The sequence below is a fragment of the Cucurbita maxima genome, unplaced genomic scaffold, assembly GCF_002738345.1.
Source record: "Cucurbita maxima cultivar Rimu unplaced genomic scaffold, Cmax_1.0 Cma_Scf00017, whole genome shotgun sequence".
Lineage (NCBI taxonomy): Eukaryota > Viridiplantae > Streptophyta > Magnoliopsida > Cucurbitales > Cucurbitaceae > Cucurbita > Cucurbita maxima.
Genome location: NW_019272033.1, coordinates 2,909,189 through 2,932,076, shown reverse-complemented (window position 1 = coordinate 2,932,076; position 22,888 = coordinate 2,909,189). Strand labels below are relative to the sequence as shown.

General features: G+C 35.3%; 6 protein-coding genes across 6 annotated transcripts; 3 read left to right on the top strand and 3 right to left on the bottom strand.

The window, feature by feature from the left end:
* On the bottom strand, nucleotides 1–2,677 carry LOC111491842 (ammonium transporter 3 member 1-like). The gene is made up of 3 exons (XM_023140897.1): nucleotides 2,005–2,677; nucleotides 879–1,164; nucleotides 1–759 (listed from the first exon to the last, which is right to left on the bottom strand). The coding sequence occupies exons 1-3, from the start codon at nucleotides 2,602–2,604 to the stop codon at nucleotides 221–223; spliced, it is 1,425 nt and encodes a 474-aa protein (XP_022996665.1). The 5' UTR covers nucleotides 2,605–2,677; the 3' UTR covers nucleotides 1–220.
* Nucleotides 2,678–5,327: 2,650 nt separating this feature from the next.
* Nucleotides 5,328–6,206, top strand: LOC111491845 (EG45-like domain containing protein). Its single transcript, XM_023140901.1, has 3 exons — nucleotides 5,328–5,547; nucleotides 5,637–5,937; nucleotides 6,017–6,206. The coding sequence occupies exons 1-3, from the start codon at nucleotides 5,430–5,432 to the stop codon at nucleotides 6,021–6,023; spliced, it is 426 nt and encodes a 141-aa protein (XP_022996669.1). The 5' UTR covers nucleotides 5,328–5,429; the 3' UTR covers nucleotides 6,024–6,206.
* A 2,277-nt stretch (nucleotides 6,207–8,483) lies between these two features.
* LOC111491844 (N-alpha-acetyltransferase 50-like) lies at nucleotides 8,484–12,017 on the bottom strand. The gene is made up of 3 exons (XM_023140899.1): nucleotides 11,763–12,017; nucleotides 10,395–10,517; nucleotides 8,484–8,974 (listed from the first exon to the last, which is right to left on the bottom strand). Exons 1-3 carry the CDS (start codon nucleotides 11,914–11,916, stop codon nucleotides 8,757–8,759), a joined length of 495 nt encoding a protein of 164 aa, XP_022996667.1. The 5' UTR covers nucleotides 11,917–12,017; the 3' UTR covers nucleotides 8,484–8,756.
* Nucleotides 12,018–14,001: 1,984 nt separating this feature from the next.
* LOC111491843 (V-type proton ATPase subunit c''1-like) lies at nucleotides 14,002–15,651 on the bottom strand. The gene is made up of 4 exons (XM_023140898.1): nucleotides 15,359–15,651; nucleotides 15,186–15,263; nucleotides 14,646–14,816; nucleotides 14,002–14,524 (listed from the first exon to the last, which is right to left on the bottom strand). The coding sequence occupies exons 1-4, from the start codon at nucleotides 15,484–15,486 to the stop codon at nucleotides 14,353–14,355; spliced, it is 549 nt and encodes a 182-aa protein (XP_022996666.1). The 5' UTR covers nucleotides 15,487–15,651; the 3' UTR covers nucleotides 14,002–14,352.
* Nucleotides 15,652–16,704: 1,053 nt separating this feature from the next.
* On the top strand, nucleotides 16,705–18,512 carry LOC111492447 (2-hydroxymuconate semialdehyde hydrolase-like). The gene is made up of 4 exons (XM_023141787.1): nucleotides 16,705–17,401; nucleotides 17,988–18,083; nucleotides 18,176–18,243; nucleotides 18,339–18,512. The coding sequence occupies exons 1-4, from the start codon at nucleotides 16,772–16,774 to the stop codon at nucleotides 18,451–18,453; spliced, it is 909 nt and encodes a 302-aa protein (XP_022997555.1). The 5' UTR covers nucleotides 16,705–16,771; the 3' UTR covers nucleotides 18,454–18,512.
* Nucleotides 18,513–20,611: 2,099 nt separating this feature from the next.
* Nucleotides 20,612–22,069, top strand: LOC111492074. The gene is made up of 2 exons (XM_023141252.1): nucleotides 20,612–21,240; nucleotides 21,394–22,069. Exons 1-2 carry the CDS (start codon nucleotides 20,927–20,929, stop codon nucleotides 21,779–21,781), a joined length of 702 nt encoding a protein of 233 aa, XP_022997020.1. The 5' UTR covers nucleotides 20,612–20,926; the 3' UTR covers nucleotides 21,782–22,069.
* The last annotated feature ends 819 nt before the right edge of the window (nucleotides 22,070–22,888 follow it).

Genomic DNA, 22,888 nt, shown 5'->3' with positions numbered 1-22,888 from the left:
TTAAAATATAAACTTTTATTTAACCTTTTATATCTATATCACTTCTTATATATGAAACCATCATTCAGAGCTAAACCAAATGCTCGCTCTTATTACACGAATTAAACCACTGAATCTATACTACAATTTTGTAAATACTGCCTCCTTGACGAGAAAAGTTGTTGCATTGTAGTACATAAAGATCAATTTGAGTATAGATAAGGGGATAATAATCAAGATCTCATGCCATTTCAACCTGGCCTATATGTCTATGCTTGGCCACAGCCGGGACTTCAATATCGTACTTAGAAGTGTCCATCTTCTCACCCTGTCCCCAAATGGCATAAGCCTCTTCACCGTGGGCGGCCTCGTCGCCAATGGCCATGTCCTCCTCGGACATTCGGAGCGGCACAATGTATTGGAGGAGGACGCATATAAGGCTAGTGACGATAATGTTTATGAGGGTGACGAAGAGGATACCAAGGAGCTGGACGCCGAGTTGGCGGAAGCCGAGCTTGACTTGCTTTGAGTTGAAGCCGTAGAAAAGGCCAACGTACTTGTTGTAGGCGCCGTAGTAGACGAAGTTGAGGCGTGGCTCGGCGAAGATGCCGCTTAAAATGCCGCCTAGGCTGCCGGCGATGGCGTGGGTGTGGAACACGGCCATTGTGTCGTCCACCTTTTGGAGGATGGCGGATTTCTTGTGAACCACCATCATTGTGAACCATGGGATGGATCCTGATAGCAAGCCCATTATAATCGCCGCCCATCCTTGAACAACTCCTGGATTTGATGTTCACAAAATTTTACATTGCTTCCAAAGTCGAAAAATTTACGTAAGTTAAAATTAATTACAGAGAGAGAGGGTAAAAAAGATGGTGGGGGGTTAATAAGGGAGGGACCTGCGGCGGGGGTGATGCAAACGAGGCCGGTGATCATGCCCTGGACGGCGCCGATGACGGAGGGCTTTCGGAAGAAGACTATGTCGAAGATGAGCCAAGTGAGGAGGCTGGTGGCGGTGCACACGTGGGTGTTCAGAACTGCCAGTGAGGCGTCGATGTTGGCGGCGTACGGGTCTCCACCGTTGAACCCGGTCCAGCCCATCCACAGCAGCCCTGCTCCGGCCAACATTAGAAGAATGTTGTTTGGAGGGAAGCTTTCTCTGTCTTTGGACAGCCGTGGCCCAACCTGACGAACACATTTTCCTTTTCAATTTACACACTAAAACTCATCCACTTTAATTTATAATTTAGTAAAATTATCCTTCAAATTTTTAAATGACTTAAAATTTTTATGTTTTTAGTTTAATATAATCACAATTTTTTTAAAAAATATTGGTTATTGACTCAGACAAAATTAAAAATTTATAACATTTTTAAATAAGGTACATATTTAACCCAAAATTAAGATTTAAGACATTTTTTAAATTAAATAGACATAAACCAAATTATTTAAGACATTTTTTAAATTAAATAGACATAAACCAAATTTTATGGACTAACTTATAATTTATAATGCGACTTTAATTCTAACTTTTAGTTCATGTCTAAAAAATCTTAAATATAAAAATTGTCTAATAAATTACCAATTTGTCAGTTTTTTATATTAAAAAAATAATAAATTTAAATAATACCTTTAAACTTTTAAAAATATTTTAAAAAATATAATGATTTTAGACGTAAACGTTAATAATTGGTATAAAAAATAATTTGAGTTTTCAAAATTTCATTTTAATATCCTTAAATTTTTATAAAAATTAATTAAAAAACGTTTAAAGATTATCTCATAGTACGTTTCAAAATATACCAATTAAATTTCAAAATTAATATCAATTTTAAGAAAAAAAAGATATTTTTATTTTTATTTTTATGGAAGGTAATAAACCATTTCGATAGTAATTTTTTTAAAATAAATGTTGGGAGTATTAATATTTTTAAAATTGAAGAGTAATTTAAAAATAATATTGAAAATTTAAGAATATTTTAGAGGTTATATATATAAATATATGATTATTATTATGTTAGGTACCCAATATGCAGCGGTGAAGCCGGCAACGCCAGACGACAAATGAATGACGTAGCCACCGGAGTAATCAATGAGTCCCATCTTAAAGAAAAAACCATTAGGACTCCAAATACTAAACGCCACAAACGTATACGAAAACGTAAGCCAAAGCGGCACGAACAGCATCCAAGCGTAGAAGTTCATCCGCCCAAGCAATGCCCCAGCAATCAAAACCAGAGTAATCGCCGCAAATACGAACTGAAAGAACACCATTGTCGCCGATGGCAGCTTCCCACTAAACGCCTGCTCCAGCAGAAACTGCTGGTCCAACGCCACATTCAGCTTCCCCCAAAACGGCAACAACCTATCCCCAAACGACAGCCGGTACCCCCACCCCACCCAACACACCAGCACGCACGCAAAGGCGTACAGCGCCATGAAGGCTGAGTTTATGGCCCATTTCTTCTTCACCGCCCCACCGTATAGGATTATCAGACCTGGCACGCTTTGCAGGCCCACCAATGTCGCCGCAGTCATCTGCCAGGCGTTGTCGCCTTTGCTCATCCATTCCGGGTTCGCCGGATCTGGGAGGAGGTTTGATGGCAGTGGGACAATCAGGCTCATCTTTTTCCTTTGGTTTTGGGGGAAATTATTTTTGTTGATTCTGAAACGAGCTGGGGATTCGATGGCTTATAACTTGGGGGCTGGACTTGGATTGTGACGATAAGCTGTTCGAATATGGCTTTTTATTTATTTATTTATTTTTGTCGTGGTCTTCTATTTTTTTTTATTTTTTTTTTATTTTTTCATAAAATATAGTGGATGGTTTCTAATCTTTTAAATTAGTTTCCAATTTTGTTTTTTTGGTAATTTATAATGTTCAATTTTATAATAAATAAATAAATAAATAAATATGGTTAAAGTTTTATATAATAAGAAAGCACTGATAATTGGGCGTGTGATCCAATTAGAAGCTTAGAAGAGGCGATGCCTTCAATGATTTAGATAAAGGAAAGGGAAAGTGATAGGGCCATTAATGGCCAAAAACTTTGTGAATGTCGAACCCTTACATTCTCATTATATAGCTGTGTCTTTTTAAATTAATTAATTAATTATTTAGATTCTGTTCCATGAAGAGAGGCTGCGCTCAGCCCGATCATCCTATTCACTCTGAGAGATAAGCATGATTTTGTACTAAAGTAACTTCGTCACTTTCGTGTACCCATCGAACGGTAATGCTTTCAGGGTTTCTTAGGGACCGATGCACTTTGCATAGATTGACTAAACGCAAGAAGTCTTTCAATTGAGGCGATTGTGTTTTTTAACCTAAACCCACCACTAATAGATATTGTTCACCTTGATTCGTTATGTCGTGAGCCTCACAATTTTTAAAACACATTTATTAGCAAAAAGTTTTCACACTCTTTTAAGAAATGCTTCTTTCTCATCTCCAACCGATGTGAGATCTAATAATCCACCCACTTAAGGGACCAGTGTCTTTGGTGGCGTATCGCTTGGTGTTTGTGATATGAACCACGACCAATTACAAGAACGAGCGCCAATAAGCTACAATAAACCTTGTACACTTATATTCAACCTATGGTAAGCTCATCAAATGAAATTCTAGAAGACGTTAGAGACCCCTTATATGTTGTGCAGACTTGAGATGTATTAAATACATTTTAACTTACATTTAATGAACTCATCTAAATTTATGGAACTAATCCAAGGACTATTAATAAGTACCTTTTATTCCTTACGCTATTTAATTATAATTAAATATTTGTTTGTCATATTTAAGCTAGTTTTTAATATCGGAGTCAAAGGTTATATTGTAACCCAGATAAGTTATCATATTTCACCGTTACCTAATTATTTTAATATGGAGGTTATGAGTATTTCTTATTAATTAATCTATTTAATTTGGGACTTAAAAGCTTATTTTCTCTGATTAGAGATCTCACAATTTGTTAGCTTTGTTGAGAGCTAATATTTTATTTGCAAATTCTTGTGTTTAGAACTTGCATGATAGAGTTATTCAAGTAGTATTGATCAAACCTCGTGGTGATTTGAATCCCGAGTTTAGAAATGAGTTTTTTTTAATCTTGATATTGATCATAAAAGTAATCCATTCCATATTTTCCCTTGAGTTGATTTGATTCCATATTAGTCTGGCCCTTGGGCTTAGAACTTGCAGATATGGTTCGTTTTGACCCGTTACATATCACCATCAAACTTCACAGTTTTTAAAACCTGTCTACTAGGGAGAAGTTTCCAAACCCTTAGAATGCATTCTTCGTTCTTCTCTCCAACCAAGAGTCGAAGACCAGATTTTAATCCGGAGAACCCCAAAACAAGAAGACCCAGAAATGCATCCATTCATATAGATAGCTTCTTTTGTTATTCTCTACATCACTCTCTCTTATACGCTAATGAAAATACATTGCTTTGAAGCAAATAACCAAAGACCTTTACTTTCCTTCCTTTAGCCATCTCTTTTACGCTTAACAAATCCCTCCATAAAACCCTTCTAATTGTCAAATAACCCTTACAAAATTAAAAATTACAACTTTTGCCACGTTTTCCCTTCCGAAATTTGCCCTAAAGTCCTCTCGATGATTTCCGCTACTATCTCTATTAAGGTCAGCAAATCTCTACATGTTTCCATTTACAGAAAAGAAAAAAAGAAAGAAAGAATCATCGTATACGTCATTTTACAGATTTGTTATTCGTTTAAGGAAAAGAAAGAAAGAAATGTTATATGCATATACGATTGTTATCTACTTTATCATTATAGCTATTAAGATTATATTATAAATCTTATATCGGTTAGAAATAGAAGTATAAAAAAATTTATAAATTGTAACAATTCAAGCTGTTTTAATTCATTACATATCATTGTTAGCTTCACAATTTTAAAACATGATTTTATAAAACGCGTCTACTGCGGAGAGATTTCCATATACTTATAAGAAATATTTCCTTCCCCTCTTCAATCGAGGTAACAAGTACTTCTAGATTATGTATTCATGATTGTAATGTCATGTAATCATGGTCGATGTGACATTATTATGTGTGAGGATTACAAACCGAGCCATTTTGTTCCCTCTTCAATCGGGTACCTCTAGATTATGTATGGTAATCAGTAATCATGGTCGACTTGGCATTATTATGTATGGGGACCACAGACCAAGCCAGATAATCGGCCTAATTCTATTTATGTTCATTTCAAAGAAAGGAAAATCCAAAAAATTAATTGTTTTTTTTTTTTTTAAATTTTTTCCTTGATTATCGAAATTTTGTTCGCCGTTATGTTTGGCAAGTCCTAAATCTAAATTTGAATTTTAGTATATATTTCAAAAAATTATGAAAGAACAAAATGAATTAGAATTGGGTGGGATCAGATAAATCGTGAAGAACAGGTTTTTGTTCATAAGGAACAGAACGACATGTCGAATCCTCTGTTCCTCTCTGGATTCCTTTTCTCCGCCTTCTTCACCGCTCACCTCTTCCAATTCTGTCATGGAGACCTCGGCACTGCTACATTCTACACCGCTCCTTATCTACGTGAGTTCGCATTAATGTTCTTAATTTTTGAATTTCTTCGTTTCACGGCGGTGATGAATGAATGAATGAATGAATGAAATTTGACACAGCCACCGCCTGTGCCGGAAAAGATACGTCGGTGTTTCCGGCGAGCAACCTGTTCGCGGCGGCCGGAGAAGGAATATGGGAGAACGGAGCGGCTTGTGGAAGACAGTACCAAGTGAGGTGCTTCTCTGCCGATGTGCCGAAGTCGTGCGTTCCAGATCAGATTATTCAGCTCACCATCGTGGATCGTGCGATTTCGACGGTGACGAAGCCGACGAGAGGGGATACGACGATGGTGTTGTCGACGACGGCGTATAAATCCATTGTTCAAGGATCTGTGTCGCTCGTGAACATTGAATTTCGGGAGTGAGTGGTTTGGAGATTTTTGAATTTTGGGGATTTTTTGTGGACTTTTCTTAATGGAATTTTCTGTGGATTTTTGCAGGGTTTGAAATGAATGTTCATCAAGCAGAGGAAGATGAAGTCCATTGTGTTCAGTTTCCGCCATTGACACACACCTCTAATTTCTTATGTTCTTTTCGCCTTCTCAAATCTGAATCCCACCACAAATTACAGTCTAATTTTCTTATTAATTGTATTTTTTTTTAAAAAAAATATATATATATATATAAGAATCCCGCCCACACGTCTTATATATGAATCCCAAAGGGGACGTGAATTTCCTCATCCTCGTTTCCGTCACCTATTTCAATTTTTGCAGGGATTAAAATGATACTTTCCAAAATTTGTAGGATCGAGTTCTCGAGAAATTTCACATTTTATATTCTTTAAAAAATATTTTTTTATATGGTTTTTTTAATGGACAATTGAACATTATTCCAACATAATTGTTAGAAATTGGAATTTAAGGTAAGTAAATTAATATATGTATGAAATAAATATACACATTAATATGGTATCTATTAAATCCCAAATTAAGATTAATAGGATTTTTTTAATATAAATATTATCGAATTTACTACGCACACAATTAAAAAGCTTTCTATTAGAAATAACATATTTAATAATTATTTTTTAAAATTTACTAAATACAAAATTAAAATTTTGTTACGCATTAAATAAAAAGTCAAAATTTATTAATTATGCTAAAAAAAAAATGTTGTAATTTATGAAAAAAAAATAGAAAATTCGTGTAAATTGTGTAAGTCGCATGCATTCACATGGGCAGCCAAAAGCAAATTTGACAATGAAAGTGGTCACGTGATCGGATCATAAAATGGCAATTGCATTCGTGCTCCAAAATAATAATAATAATAATAATAAAATAAATAAAGAAAATCAAAACACACTTTTATGAATTCTAAACTTTTATGTCTAATAAACATTTTTTTTTTTAAATGGGTCAAACAATATATTTTTTTTTAAATTAATCAATTTATTATACATAAAATTAGAGTTTAGGGTTTAGGGTTTAGACAATTCTTGAAGTTAAAAGACATTATACATTGAAAGTACTTGAGTTTTTTAACTTATGAACGCTAAAGCAACCTGACTACGAAACGAAGTGTTCGACTACATTAATACAACGTAACCTATAAATCTTCTATATGCCGTTCTTTTAAAAAGATATATATTGATATTAGTTTATTAAACTTTCTCGAGAGTTAGTAATTCGGCTCAAAGCCAAAACGATGCTAGAGACTACTACTCCTATAACAGCCGGTTGACTTGTAATTAGCTGTTAGACCTAAAGAATTGAATTGGACCAATGTTCTTGGTTGGGTATTTAAATTGAGCTTTGAAAATAAGTTATTTAGAGGGTTTGCCTTCAGACCTGTGAGGAAGACAGCCAAAGAAAAGAGAATGAGAGGTAACATAATGTCATTGCCGTGTCATTGCCGTTCGAACTGAGTTCAAGTGAGAGATGGTCAGTATCAGAGCGATAACTATGTCATCGAGAATTTTTTGGTCTTGAACATGGCACCAAAAAGATGGGGTGGAAGAAGACTTTTGATATCGAGTAGGATTCAACGAAACTTTATTACAACATATAAAGCCAAAATGCTTGTCTTAAAGCATGATTGATGAAGTGATTCTTACGGTGTATACGTAGAATATGCCAATTATGGCACAAATATTCCAACCCTTCCACATCAATTCTTGACTAATGAGAAATATCAATTCTTGACTAATGAGAAACGGCCAAAGACAAAAGTTAGGTTTATAGAATTCTATTGGTAGATTGAAGAATTCAACTTTTGAGATCCTACGTCGGTTGGAAAAGAGAACAACACATTCTTTATAAGAGTGGAAACCTGTCCTTACTAGATGCGGTTTAAAAACCTTGAGAGGAAGCCCGAAAGAAAAAATTCAAAGAGGACAATATCTACTAGTGGTGGACTTGAGCCGTTACACAACCTCAATATTAAGGATTAATCAATCAATTATATATATTTTTTTATAAATACATATAAAGCATTAAAAAAACATCTATTAATCTTGATACAAGTATGGATACTAATAAAAGGATCTGATCATAGTGTTCAAAAGTGTGGTTGTTTCATAATAACTATAAGACATTGATTCAAAAATCTACATGTCTCCTAATAACCACTTAATTTCATAATCCAACAGTGAAAGATTACCCATCACATTGTGACGGTCTCATTATCTCCAAGGAATTCGGTCGGGCACTGTTCAGACGAATTCGTAAAAGGAGTTTAACAACAGTACACCACCACCTTCAATCCCTTTCTACTAATCATGAATGCATAATTAAGTGATTGGGCAGCAATAGCACTGATACCAATTGACTATCTTCACAGGAATCAATGAATAAACACCTTCAAATCGATAATTGAATAGCTAATTCAACTCTTACCTAACCACCTAAACTTTTGAATGCCAAAAATATTAGAACCTTTCTACTCCAGAATATTAAAACAGTGTCCTAATCAAACAATGCCAACATTTCATATTAAGGGCAAAAGAAACCATCAATGACAAGGCAATAAATAGATTTAACTTGTTCTAAACATCCTCAAGAAGCACACAGAAAGATTTACTCAATTACCAGATGGGACAAAATTTGCATGTCAAAAGCCCTCTAGCTCCAACGGTATTGGATCTCAACCTGAATTGACTAGCTAAATTCATAGGGAGTTAAAGGAGGGTTCAAAACAATTTTGTAGGACACAGCTCAGGAATGAACTCAAGTTGGAAGGTTACTTCTTGGTCTGAGTTTGAGTGATTAACTTGGTAAGAACATAGCAATCTGGCGGGGTAATGTTTGCGTAATAGTTCTGAATGGTTTCTGTAATCTCAAACCCGAATTTCGTATAGAATTTGATGGCGTCATCATTATTCGTCTGAACATGCAAATAGATTTCAGGAATGTTTTGCTTTGAGCAGAGATCAAGTACGTGATTTAACAGTTTACTACCTGCATAAAACCAAGAACATAAAAAAAAAAAAAACCAACTAAAAGAATGAAGACTTCTCATTTCAATTGAAAGCTTTTACAGAATATAAATGTATATACACACACATATATGGGCCCTTTGACCCACTACGATACTTATATTTGCACGCCTTGTGCCAGTTAACGTTATTTTATTATTCGGTTATTCTAGTCACGATTACTAGCAAATGTCAAATAACCTAGGGAACAATGATCTGACATTGCTAACAGATATTAGAAGTTCCTAAAAGATGGTAAAATGCTTGGAGAATACTAGAAAAGGAGTTCTTTAAGATCGGTGCCAACCAAGATCAGGACAGCCATCCAGTTAGTTAGAAAATGGTTGCTCTCTTTTGGCTGCCTAGTTATAGGGCTTTGAAAGAAAGGAACAACCTTCTCCTAGTTAAATGGAGGAGGAGATTTACTAATGAGGAAAATGCTCTTGGAGGGTCATTAGCAGGAAATATGGACTTCAACAGAAAGATTTGTGATGGAAGATCCAGAACTGCAATAGTTGGAATGACAATAAACAAGCAGTAATTACAGTAGTTGGAATGACAACAGTTATAACAGGGATTTGCATCTGGGAAGAAATCTATTTATTTTACAAAGAACTTTGAATGTTGAATCCTTCTTAAAGAAAAAGTGAACTCAGTGATACTCAGATCTTCACAGATGGACGGTTCAGCCCCGAGATAAAATTGAGAACTTTGAAGTTAAGTCAACTTTGTGAACAGTTCTCAATGTCACAAAAGTTGAAGATACTTTCAGCTAATCAGATCTGTAAAGGAAAAATCCCAAAGAATGAAATATTCCCTTGGTGGCCTACTGCCTAGCCGGCCCATCCCCTAAAACACTTGCATTCTGGGACTCTAAGAAGAGGAAACTCATGATCATCTATTTTTGCATTGCCTTTTACTGCTAGAGGAAACTCTCTTCAGTTTAGAATTTTGAAATACCTTCTTTGTATTTTTCCAGATAAGCTTGAATTTTGGCTTCCTAAAGCTCTCTATAGTTGGTGGCTGTAAGATTGTATCAAAGCTAAAGTGTATCAAAACTGTACTATTAGAGATTTCTAATGGAATCTTTGGCTAGGAAGAAACGGAAGGATGGTTCAAGATAGAGAAAAACCTCATGAACCTTTCGGTGAACTTTGTACAATATATTGCATGAAGTTGGAGAGCCCTTCACAAGAAGCTGTTTGGTGATTACGGTTAAATATATATATATATATATTAATTCAGATGGAAGCTGCATATCAACGTACGATAAGCCTTATCACGATACGGGTTTTCTCTTCATTGGCCATAAGGTTGTCACCTCTTTTCTTTTTTATTTTTAATATACCCTATCTCCTATTTTAAAAAAAGAATCTCATAAGAGATTTGAAGTCGATACTTACCGATGCCTAGTCCACGGTACGGTGCTAGAACACCCAGGGTCATGATGTAGACACGAACAGATCCATGATCTTTCTTCTCAAGACGACATGCAATGGACCCAACACATATGTCACTGTAGTATGCTGCAAAATCAATAGAAATACATAGTTTTAGCCTTTGGAAATACTACTAATACATTCATTGTAATAAGATAGATGAAGTAATTATTAACCATTACACTGATTCAGCTTTTAAGTATGACACAAGAATAACAGGATAGTTTTCCCTTTGGTTTTAATGAAAAAAACAGGATAATCTTATTTCTGAAGATACATTCAACCTTTGAGAATAAACTGGATTAGGCATGCTGCAATCTGCAGGTCTACTAGCCATCAAACTACTAAAATGCCAAGCCAGAGATTTTAAAAGGAAAACAGATTTTGCTTTTTCCTAGTTTATTTTTTGCATAAACATGCAAGTTTGCAATGAGTCTAAATTGGAAATGCACAATGCGTTTGATGGGCCGTGGGAGAAGCATTGACAAAATGATAGACAAAGAAAGTGAATTAAGATAATGCAATTAGAGTGGAGATTGTTTCAGAAATCATTCATATCAAACTCCGAGTGTAATAATCAACTGTAATAGTGAAATAATATGAGGATCATTCCAATTATCTTTGAAGAAAGATCAAAACATCCATTCCAACAAGACCTCCATTTAGAAAAGTAGCTGGAAACAGGAGAAATACAATGACGAAGAAACTCAAAAATGGATATCCAATGAACCAAACGAAGTTCTTAGTGGTTCTGCATGATCAAACCAGCAAGAGAAAATAAACAAATAAATAGAAAAAACCCGCAATTAGAAACAAATCAAGGACAGAACCCCTTCCACACAATAAAAGAAACAAAAATTGACAGCGCATGATCACAACAGCAATCAAAATCATAGTCCATCCACCGGACAGCTTCAAGGATCTGAAAAAAAAAACTACCCACAGTGACCAATGGGTTATTTTTCCTCCTCCAATAGTTTTCTCTCATCCCTTTCGCATAACGAACAGTAATTAGGCTTTTGAAGTAATGAATAGAAATTCAAAATCCTGTACTATATATAATGTCGCAAAGAGCAAGTGATCAGAAAAACGAATGCCAAATCCACAGTTCAAAGTGTTTTTAATACTTCAAAAGCCACCAACTAATCGAACTAAAATCAAATAATCAATGCTAGACACCCCACAAACATTCTTCTCTATTCCCAAATAGCTAGTAGCTAAATCCAAAAAGATCATTGGGGGAATCAGGCGAGAAACAACAAGAATGGATGAAGAGAGAAACGACGGAGAAGGAAAGAAGAGAAAATGAAGTGGATAGAAGAAGCATGAGACCTAGCTTAGTGAAGTCGCCGGAGGCAAGGACATCGGCGTAGTACTTCTCGTTATAGCGAACAGGGAAGAGGGCTGTATTGAGCTTCTTGAGCTGCATCAAGTTCTTATCCCTCACTTCGTCGAGCGAAATTGGTACTTCGCGCCCCGCCACCATTGCTTTTCAATGAAGAAAAACAAAAGAAGAAGGAAGTTTCAGAGGGAGAGAGACGCACAGAAATTTCTTTGGCGGAGACGAAGTAAAACCGCTCGATCGTATAAATTGGAAATGATTATAAAACTAGGAATCGTCCCTCCTTCTCCGATACGGTCAATTGGGCCTTCACCCAAACGTTTATTGGTGGGCCTTCGCCCAAACGTTTATTGGTGGGCCTTCGCCCAAACGTTTATTGGTGGGCCTTCGCCCAAACGTTTATTGGTGGGCCTTCGCCCAAACGTTTATGGTGGGCCTTTGCCCAAACGTTTATTGGTGGGCCTTCACCCAAACGTTTATTTCGGCCCATTTTATCCCCAAGCAAAACTTTCATATATTCTTGTCCTAACTCGGTAAGAAATCTTTCTTCACATTTTCACTCCCGTTCTATATTCAGATTTTTAATCTTGATCCCTAATATTGATATTCTTGTTCGATACAAAATAAATTTCCATTTAGTTTTTTTTAGATGACTGTAAGCCAAACTCAGTTTAAATTTGAAGTTTTAGTAATTTAGTAACTAAAAAAAAAAATGTACATAAATAATAATTATTTTTAGTATTTTTGAACAATAATTTTATATTTTAGATTTATTTATATAATGATATTTTATACTCATCGATTTCAAACCTTAAGTATGATTATTGGATATGGATAGATAATCTAATCCCCACGTGACTTCGTTGAAGTTCTCTCTCAACCTTAAATATTGTTTTTTACAAAATAAAAATAAATAAATAGTCGATTTGTTAACGGCTAATAGAAGGAAATTGTTCTGTTCATTGTGCTTGGAGAGTAGTTCTTGATTTGACTTAGAATCCGCTACTCACGCATGGTGCTCTACGAGCTTCCAAAGAAAATGATCAACTGGATTTGGTATATCATTCAACCAGAGTCACAGGTCAGAAGTAGTTGCTTGCCTAAATGAGCTTATGATGTAGACCTTTATCCGAGTAAAGCTCTATACAATAATATAATCTTTTAGTTTGTGTCGGTTGACACAGTGAGAAAAACAAATGTAGGGTAACCTGGTGACAGTAAGAGTACAAGATGAGATAGTGAGGAAGATGCACAAACAAATAGAGAAGGTTTGTGTGAAATCTCACATCAATTGAGAAAGAAAACGAAACATTCTTTATATGGGTGTGGAAACTCTCCCTAGCAGACGCGTTTTAAAAACCTTGAGGGAAAGCCCAAAAAGACAATATCTACTAGGGCTTGGGCTGTTACAGTTGGATTCTTGAGATTGTAAGAGTCATTAAAGAAACAAATGGGCTGTTACAGTTGGGTTCTTGAGATTGTAAGAGTCATTAAAGAAACAAAAGAGCCTTTCATCGATGTTATATATGATAGAAATCCATTGGAACAACTAGGTTGGGACAATGTGGTACTAGTATGTGATGCAGCTCATCTCACAACTCCTCACGACTCGAGAATATCGATCCATTCGGCTGCCTATCTGCTAAAAAAGTTCTGCATTCTAGGTACAAGGATAGGCTAAAGCAATGTTGGGTTCTGCCTGACTGCAGGCCCTTCAAGCTGAGGGTAGCTACACCAGAGAACTGCCTAGAACTCCAACAGAAAAACATTCCTTTCTTCAACCATGTTCCTCAATTGATTGATACGACCAGGAAGTCTACATGGTCAAGAAAGTCCAAAAGGCCAAAGCTTAAATGCATTCATAACTTAGAAGACATTCATTACATCATAAGATTTCGGGTCGGAAGTGTCTCTCGGGTCACATTTAATTGTACTCAATACATTGTAAGGTTAAAAAGCCTAATAACTCCCCTATATGACAGAATTCATCTTCAAATCCACATAACCAAATGAGAATTCTGTCTCAAGTTCTAAATTGCACAGCAGCTACACAGATGTTGCATCAATTCAATTATAAGGAAGCCATGTTACAAACAACTGATTGGATTGGATCTAGCTAAAAAGATCAAGAGATGATCTTCAATCGGGAGAGTATTATCCAGTAAAGAAACGATGAATATCAAGACTATTATTGGATCAAAAAAGATTCATGAAACAAAGACAGGCAGATTTTGCAGGAAAATACGTTATACACGTCGGGAAAGGAAGCAATCCTACTACATTGGCTTCCTCCTGCGAATTATTCAATATTTCCAGTGTTTCAAAGAACCAGAACAGAATGAGTGAAAAAGAAGTATTTAGAAACAACATCAGAATGATTGAAATGGTTCTCCAAGGGAAGAGGAATGATGCCCAGATAATTAAAAGATGCATATACACTTCCCACTCTAGATTATACATGAATATCATATATCTATTGAAGGGGCAAACTGCAGAGCTTAAGAGTAGAAAAACAAGTTACCCTGGCTCCATAATGATTGAACTTCAACATTTCGTGTTTGAAATCCGAGAGGCAGATCATCAACCTGTCTTTGCAGGCCAAGAGGCTTGAGCTGACATAATTATCCCGACGATCACTCCGAACAACCCAAGTGCACTGCCAAAGATCTCGATTACAAGAATCTTCACGAAGAGGGAGGAGTTTTGGGCATCTGATAATGCACAGCTGCTTCCAATGATTCCAACACAAAGCCTTCAAACAAAGCATCAGAAGAGATTCAAAACAAACAATCAAAATGAGAAGTAAAAGAATCTTAAAGTGCCAAATTTAAGAATTTTTATTGAAAAAAAAAGTAAAGGGGAAGCCATCAAACCCGCAGACAAGGTTAGCAAAGCCAACTATGATTCCAGATGCAAAAATTGCATATCCTGCTCTTAGAGACTCAGGGGCATAGATTTGAGATGCTGACACACTCTCTAACTTGGTCTGTAAGATAATGGCAACAATAACACCGTATATAGCAACAGCTTCACAGAAAATAACGCTGAAAGAACGCAACATTCAAGTTGTTATAATCAAAGTAATCACCAGAAAAATGTAGCTTAATGCTTAACGTCGGCAATGGAACTTGTTGGATCATTCGAGCTGGTAGAGGCAGACGCTAGAAGGAATTTACACTATTACATTCAACAATTTTTTTCCCCAAAAAACACTAGACTCGTGCTCAACTATGTTCTAATTGATTCAAAACTAAAAGAAATTCATAAAACCTTACAAGTTTAATCGTTCTCGGTTGTATCAATCCAAGAATTAAGCAATAAGAATCCCAAATTCTATATCCCGACCCGACCATCTTAAAAGTAGCAATCGATTCAATGGGAAAATTAACAATTCATCAACTAAAGGTCTTCACCTAATCAAGTTCTTGGAAGTAATACGAGGAGCTTTGATCGCCGCACCAATCAAACTGCTTCCCGTGATGTAAATCCCCCTACCAAATTCGCAACACCGCAAGGAAATTATCAAAATAAACATTCATTAAGAGAAACACAAAGAGTACGTAACAAGATAGGTTCAGAACAGCACCAGGCGGCGCCGAGGACGGAAACGCCGATGGCGATGGCGATGCCGACGGCAGAGAAGGTGTACGGAGAGATGTTGATGAGAGCACGAGACCAGGAGCTAGAGCGTGCGACCAAGACGGCGCTCGACATGGTTATCTATCAATCTCCGATCTTAATTCTGAAATCGTCGCAATTATTTACTCAGATGACTTCGATTTGATCTGAAATCCGCCGGTCTGAACCCTGGAGGAATAGAGTTCCTGATCTGAAAATTGTGGAGATCTACGGATGAGTATCGAGAAATGTCCACGCGCGCGTGGGAAAGTGTTAAATTCGGGGATAGTATTGTAATTTCAAACATGATTCCATGGCTTTCATTCAAAATTTTTGGTAAAATCATAAGTTAATTCCTATTAAATACATATCTTAATTTTATAATATTTCTTATAATTAATTAATTTATTTTTATTTTGTGTTCAATATTCTCTACAATTTTAAAATATTAAACCTCCAATTTTACTTTTAATAAATCTAGACATTTAAAAAATCACAGATCTTAATTTAACATAATATTTTCTTTATTTTTATTAAAAAAAAATGTCTCTTAAACTTCCGGACTTATTAGGTCGAAATTTAAATTATAAAAATTATATTGAACATTATATTATATTTTTATTTATGACATATTATTGAATTCACCAGAAACTATATTAAAAAAAATAAAAATGATTCATAACCAAATTAATTTTTTTAAATATATTAAATACAAATTATTGGAGGGAACTCGATGCCCGCAAATTCTTTACCAAAAATCCTGCTTTGATTATTGCAAAAAAAAAAAAAAAAAAAAAAAATTTTACACGAACGAAGATTAAAATAAGAGGTAGAGACGGGACGAGAAAAGCTTCTCTGTCCCCACCTACAAAAGATTCAACGATTTCATTTATTATATGGTTGGTTTGTATATGGAAAATATGTGCCCATAATTAATCGCTGAGTTTGGTAGTTGGCTACTAAATGATCTTCATATAAAGTTTATGAAGTTAAAAGAAAAATTATTTTCCAAGGTAGGTCATCAATAGGTGAAATGAGATCTATTTAATCTCGAGAAAATATTATTATCCTAAATTCTGTATTTTTTTAAATTAACACAAAATTCTAAGCGTTGGGACTAAATAAACACAAATTTAATGGGTATAAATTAAACTCTTAATTTAATAGTTTTTTTTATATGATAATTTAAATCATAGTTTGAAGAAAAATGGAATAAATATTATTAAAATTTTGGATTAGCATGGCATTAATAAAGGATATATAATGGGCAATGTTTCTAACGTGGTTTCATTATGATAATAAAGGTTAGTGGAATTGGAAAAGATTCGCCGTTCCGCTCCTAAGAACTCACGCTATAATCGGCGCCGCCCAAATCAATTCAATGTGGCCGTCGTTTCTCAGCCTCGTATCCTTGTACGGCGGCTATCTCCGCCGCTGCTTCACCGCCGCGGGCCTTACGCAGCAAGCCATAGACATCGACGCCGAAACGACTCTTTCCTTTTGGGGCCCTAAGCCCAGTAAATCCAACGCGAAACCCTCCCTCCTCCTCCTCCACGGCTTCGGCCCGATGGCGATTTGGCAATGGCGTCCACAAGTCCAATTCCTCGCCGATGATTTCGACGTCTACGTTCCCGACCTCGTCTTCTTCGGCGGTTCGATGACCAAATCAGCGGAGAGGACTGAGGTTTTTCAGGCGATCTCGATCGGAAAGCTTCTGGAGAAGATCGGAGTGAAGAAATACTCGGTGATGGGAACGAGCTACGGCGGATTTGTGGCGTATCACATGGCGAGGATTTGGCCGGAGAGGATCGAGAAAGTTGTAATCGCGAGCTCCGGCGTTAATATGAGACGGAAAGATAACGACGCGATGTTGAAAAGAGCTAACGTGGAGAATATCGATGAATTCTTGCTGCCGATGACGGCGGAACAGTTACGGACGTTAATGAAGCTTGCTGTATTCAAGGGAGTGGGCAGACGGATGCCGGACTTCTTCTTGAACGATTTCATCCATGTAAGGACAAAATTCGTTTATATTATTTTATTATTTTATTTTAAATATTTCTTTAATCTATTTATTTGTTTATTTTTTTTTCTCTCATAAAAATATTATTAAAATTTAATAAGATATTTTATATATTTAAATCAAATAAACGAAAGGATTAATTATATTTATTAATTATTGAGTATATAATTATATAATTATAATTTCATCTGCTAGTTTTTTAATGATTTGGCTAGTCAGCCAGTTTAAGTTATATTATTAATCTCGAAAAATCATAGTAATTTTATAGTTAGAGATATTATTTAAAAGTGAGAGGGTGGTAAATAATGGTAGGTAAGAAAAAACCTCCCATTATTTTCTCAATAATTTAAAAGCTTTATTTATTAGGTGACGTCTGGTTTGACCTTTAAAAAAAAGACAAATTAAATAAATAAATATAACTGTGTATGCAGTTAAATTGTTTTGACTTTTTTTTTTTTTTTTTTTTTTTGCTGAAATTTATTTATTTTTCCCAAATTATTGTAGATTATATTTATAAATTCAGAAAATTAGTGTATGAAATGAATTAATTAATAACATGTTTAAATAAATCTAGAAATTGTACATGGAAAAGAGGAAGGAAAAGATCGAACTCCTCAAGTCGCTCACTCTTGGGCGGGAAGATACCATCGACCTCTCTCCACTCTTTCAGGTAGGTCGAAGGTTAGCTCGTTCGAGCGCGTCGTATTTATATTAAAATTAATAATAAATTTGAAGTGGTTTATGTTCGGGATCGACATGCAGGAGGTATTGATAATATGGGGAGATCATGACCAGTTATTTCCCTTGGAAATGGCTAAGGAGCTGAAAGAGTGAGTTTTTTTTTTTTTTTTTTTTTTTTTTTAATTAATTAGTGATATAATTTTGTTGAAATTTTGGTGGGCTAAGTTATAAATGTGTGGGGTAGGATTCTCGGGGAAAAGACAAGGCTGGAGGTGATGAAGGAGACCTCGCACGTGCCGCATATTGAGTCCCCTGCAGAATTCAACCGTGTCGTTAAGCGTTTCTTGTGTGGGATCTGATTTAATTATTTTTCATTTTCCATATTTTTTGTGCTTTTTTTTTTTCTGAAAATTTTAATTTCATACAATTTAATTTTGCTATTAATTTCTAAAATAATTAATTAACCCACTAATTTTAACAATAATTAAGTATAATTCACTAATTTTAGTTGAGTTTTTCGAATGCCAACATTGGCTCACTATCGTGGGGCGTTGATGTCGGTTCTACCACTAAATGTGGAAGTTAGAATGGTTCTACCCAACCCTAGCGAATTAGCAGCCCCGATTCTGACGATTTGTGAGATCTCACATTAGTTAGAGAGAGAAATGAAACATTTTTTATAACGGTGTGAAAGCCTCTCCTTAGCATACGTGTTTTAAAATCGTGAGGGTGGTGACGATACGTTATGAACCGAAGCAGACAATATTTTATAGCGGTGGCTTTGAGATGTTACACAACCACTTCATCGACAAGCATTGAGACTAGCTCATGATCAACCCAATATTTCCTAACAGTGGACTTGGACTGTACACAACCACTTCGTTGGGACTAACTCACGACCATCCCTAGATTTAAACCGTATCTATAATAGTTTAGGTATATAAAATAGACAATATCATATTTTTTGTTAAAGAAATTAAATAAAAAGTTTTCATATTTTTAAAATGGTCTAATAAAACATTAAATTTTTATTACCATATTAAAAAAAAAAAATCCTTATGTTTAATAAGTAAAAATCTAATAAATATCGGATAAATTTTTAAAATTTTAATTAATTTCACTTTATGTATTAATTTGATTCAATAATAAAAGTTTAAAGATGTAAAATCAATATTTCTTTTAAATGCAAAATTATAAATTAAAAATATGTTAAATACTTTTTAAAATTTAATAACTTATTGAAATTTAGAGATAAAGAATTATTTTGAGAATAATTTTGTTTTTTATTAATCTGACATGTGAGAAATAATAGATACTTTTTTTTTAATTAAAGATTAATGTATAAATTTAATTATTATATATTTTTTTTCCTAAAGTAATATTCTTGTTTTATTTATTCCTTTTTTTTTTCAGTTAAATTAAAACCATAAAAAAAAAAAAAAAAAAATGTTGGGGTGTTGGATAATTTTCCAACAGCTTCCTACGTGGAGGTGACAACGACCGGTCTGCCCATGAAGAAATTATTGATTAGACTGAAACCTTTGACACGTGGTCCAATATTCTTCATCCAAGTTTTCTCGATGGGCCCACATATATCGGGCCCTCTAATTAATTTTCAAATTTTAAATTAAATATTAAATTTGAGTCTATTTTACAAAATTATTGAGTTTTCAAAACAAAATTGAGAGTTTTTTTTTTTTTAATGAGTTTATTAAACGTATTTAGCGTTTTAAAGGACTATAAATTTTAATTTAATACACTAATTAAATATTAATATTTATTAAATAAAAAATAAAAAATGAGAAATTTAATAGATAAATTAAAAAAAATCGAGAACGGACAGCTGGCAGTGTCGTCGTGGCCGTGTGGGAATGGAAGAACCTCGAAGAAAGCGGATGGTGGAGTTACGCGTGGGGCCCACAATTTTCGTCACGGCCATATTTGGGATAAGGCTTACCGAAACTTTCTTTGGTTAGTCATTGCCACGTCAGTCCACCCAATCCAATTTCAAGAACCCTCCTTCTCTCTCCTCTCTCTCTCTCTCTCCTTGTCACAGTGACCGACCACGATCTTCAACGTGTCCTCTTCCCAGACCGTTAATTTTCCTATCTGCCTACGTGGCACTATCTTTTTTATAAAACACATTGTCTGCCCAAATTATCTCCTGGATCAAAGATCCACACTACGCTTTTTCTCTCTTCCAATCAGATGCTTACAAATTTTACATCGTTGACTTTTGTTTATTTATTTATTTTAATTTGAGAAAATGTCAAGAATTTAAACGATAATTATATTAAACAAAAGTTTTTAAATTAGTCAAGAGTATTAATTTTTTTTAGTTACACAATAAACTATTAAGTTAGAAATATATGTGTTAATTTAAGAAAATAGAAAGAAAGGAAAAGGGTAGAATGGTCAGAGTGGTAGTGGTACATGAAAGTGTGGTGGAGGCGCAGGCAGCGGGTAAAAGATAAATAATATTAAAATTTATAAAAAAAAATAATGGGATTTATGAAAGGCCGGCAGGTGTGGATAAGGCCTTCGGCTTTCCTTTTCTGAATTCTTTATCCTTTTCATCAACTCGCTGATCGAAGATGATTTTATTGTTTACGTTCATTAATTGTTTCAGAATCCATAATTTTTATGTTTAAATTGTTGTCTGATCTTCTTTGCCCAATCTCTCTCCACTGTATAATCTCAGTTTCTGTTTCTGATTTGCATTTCCATGGTGATCTTCTTCCTCCATTGATATAAGCATCATATCCTCCCACTTAGCTTTCAACACGTTTTGGTTTATTTCGGTTCATACCTTTGGATTTGAATTACTCAGTCATGTCAATTGCTTTGGAGAGCAATAGCAGGATTCCGCCGTCCGTTTTCTCGCAAGGTGTCTTGCCGTCGTACTGCTCCGTCTTGAATACGACGGGAGTTATTCCGGTAGTTCGACGAGAGGCTGTTGTTGGTGATGTGGTGGCGCCGGCGGAGGTGGTGGATAGATGTAGTTCGTCTTCATCGTCGTCGATCGGAGAAAATAGTGATTTCTCTGTTAGATCGGTGAATGATGATGATGGAGAGGATAATGAGGCGGAAAGTTCGTATAAAGAATCTCTAGGAATGGAATCGTTGGAGGAAGTTTTGTCTATCAGGTTAGCGATTGTAATTTGTTTTTTATTTTTCGTAATCTTCTTCTCCAAGTTTTCTAGATTTAGGGCAACTTGATCGGCGATTTCGTTTCTGAATATTTTAACGATGAGATTCCGTTCAATTTTAACAAATTAGATCAACTTATGAATTTGCAGGAGAGGAATTTCAAATTTCTACAACGGAAAATCGAAATCGTTCACGAGCCTGGGAGACGCTTCCTCTACTTCGTCCATAAAAGACATAGCGAAACCTGAAAACGCCTTCTCTCGGAAACGGAGAAATCTTCTTGCATCTAATCTAATCGCCGGCGGCATATCGAAGCGGCCGATCATTAGTTCACGAGGAAGCTCGTTAGCGTTGGCCGTGTTCATGAGCAGTTCTGAAAGGAAAAGCGGCGACGTCCTGAATTCGAGATTGTCTCCGACGATTCGTCCTCCATTGCACCCCAACGGACGAGCATCTCGTAGCAATTCAGGTTCCGCAGTTCCTCTTCTCTGTAAATTTCCCACTTGGCGATCATACTCCTTGGCCAATATACAGTAGCGTAGGGTAAGAGTTTTCCATGGCCCCATGGAAGCGAATCACCATCAAGACTAACTTGACCTTTCATCAAATCGGCCTCTCCCAAATAACTCGTCCTCGTTCAAATTATCATCGAGCTTAATTCTGCTGCAACTCTGTTTTGTTGTTGTTGTCGTTTTTTTTTTAATTTTTTATTTTATGTAAATTGAAAAGCAAAAAAGAATAGCTGTTTGATCATCGAATCAACGTCTGTTCGTTTATAGAATTTGCATGGAAAATGGAAAGATCTGAGTTTCTTTTTCGGATAAAGTTATAAAGAAAATTACAGATTATTGGGCAAAAACTTGGGCAAATCGGAAACGAATCACGAAGGATTGTCAATGTCCAATCTTTAGAGTACGTGAAGAACATTGAGCCAGTGGACTAAAATGAAAATACAAGTACCAAGAACAATAATTATGGGATCCTAGATTGAACTATCAATTACCAAAATTCTTGATAGAAATATGTTAAAACCAAACCAATCACAAGTTAAATTAAATTTGATGAGAATACATCGATTAATTAAGTACTCAGCTTCTAATTTAATATATAAACATTTAACCCTTCTAATTTAATATATAAACATTTAACCCTTCTTGAAACACAGACCATTCACATGACATGTGCAAGTAAACCCGTAACACACAAGAAAGCTTGTTGGTAGAATCCCTTTATGGATTGCACCATCAACAAATCTTAATCTTTTGAGAATGCTTGAGTGTGAACATATATAATGAGACCCAAAAGACGGTAAATTATGCTAGGGGGGCGAAGCCAAAGGAAACTCTAGTGGGTGGAGGTCTACAACGATATGCAAATCGTTCAGAAAGCTTGCTGGTAGAATCCCTTTATGGATTGCACCATCGACAAACCTTAATCTTTTGAGAATGCTTGAGTGTGAACATACATAATGAGACCCAAAAGACGGTAAATTATGCTGAGTAGGGCAAAGCCAAAGGAAACTCTAGTGGGTGGAGATCCACAACGATATGCAAATCGTTCATCTGACTTGGGTATTAGATACTCAAGAACATAAATTATTCGTAGTTTTTTTTGTAAAGGTTTTATCTCGCACCTAATAATAAT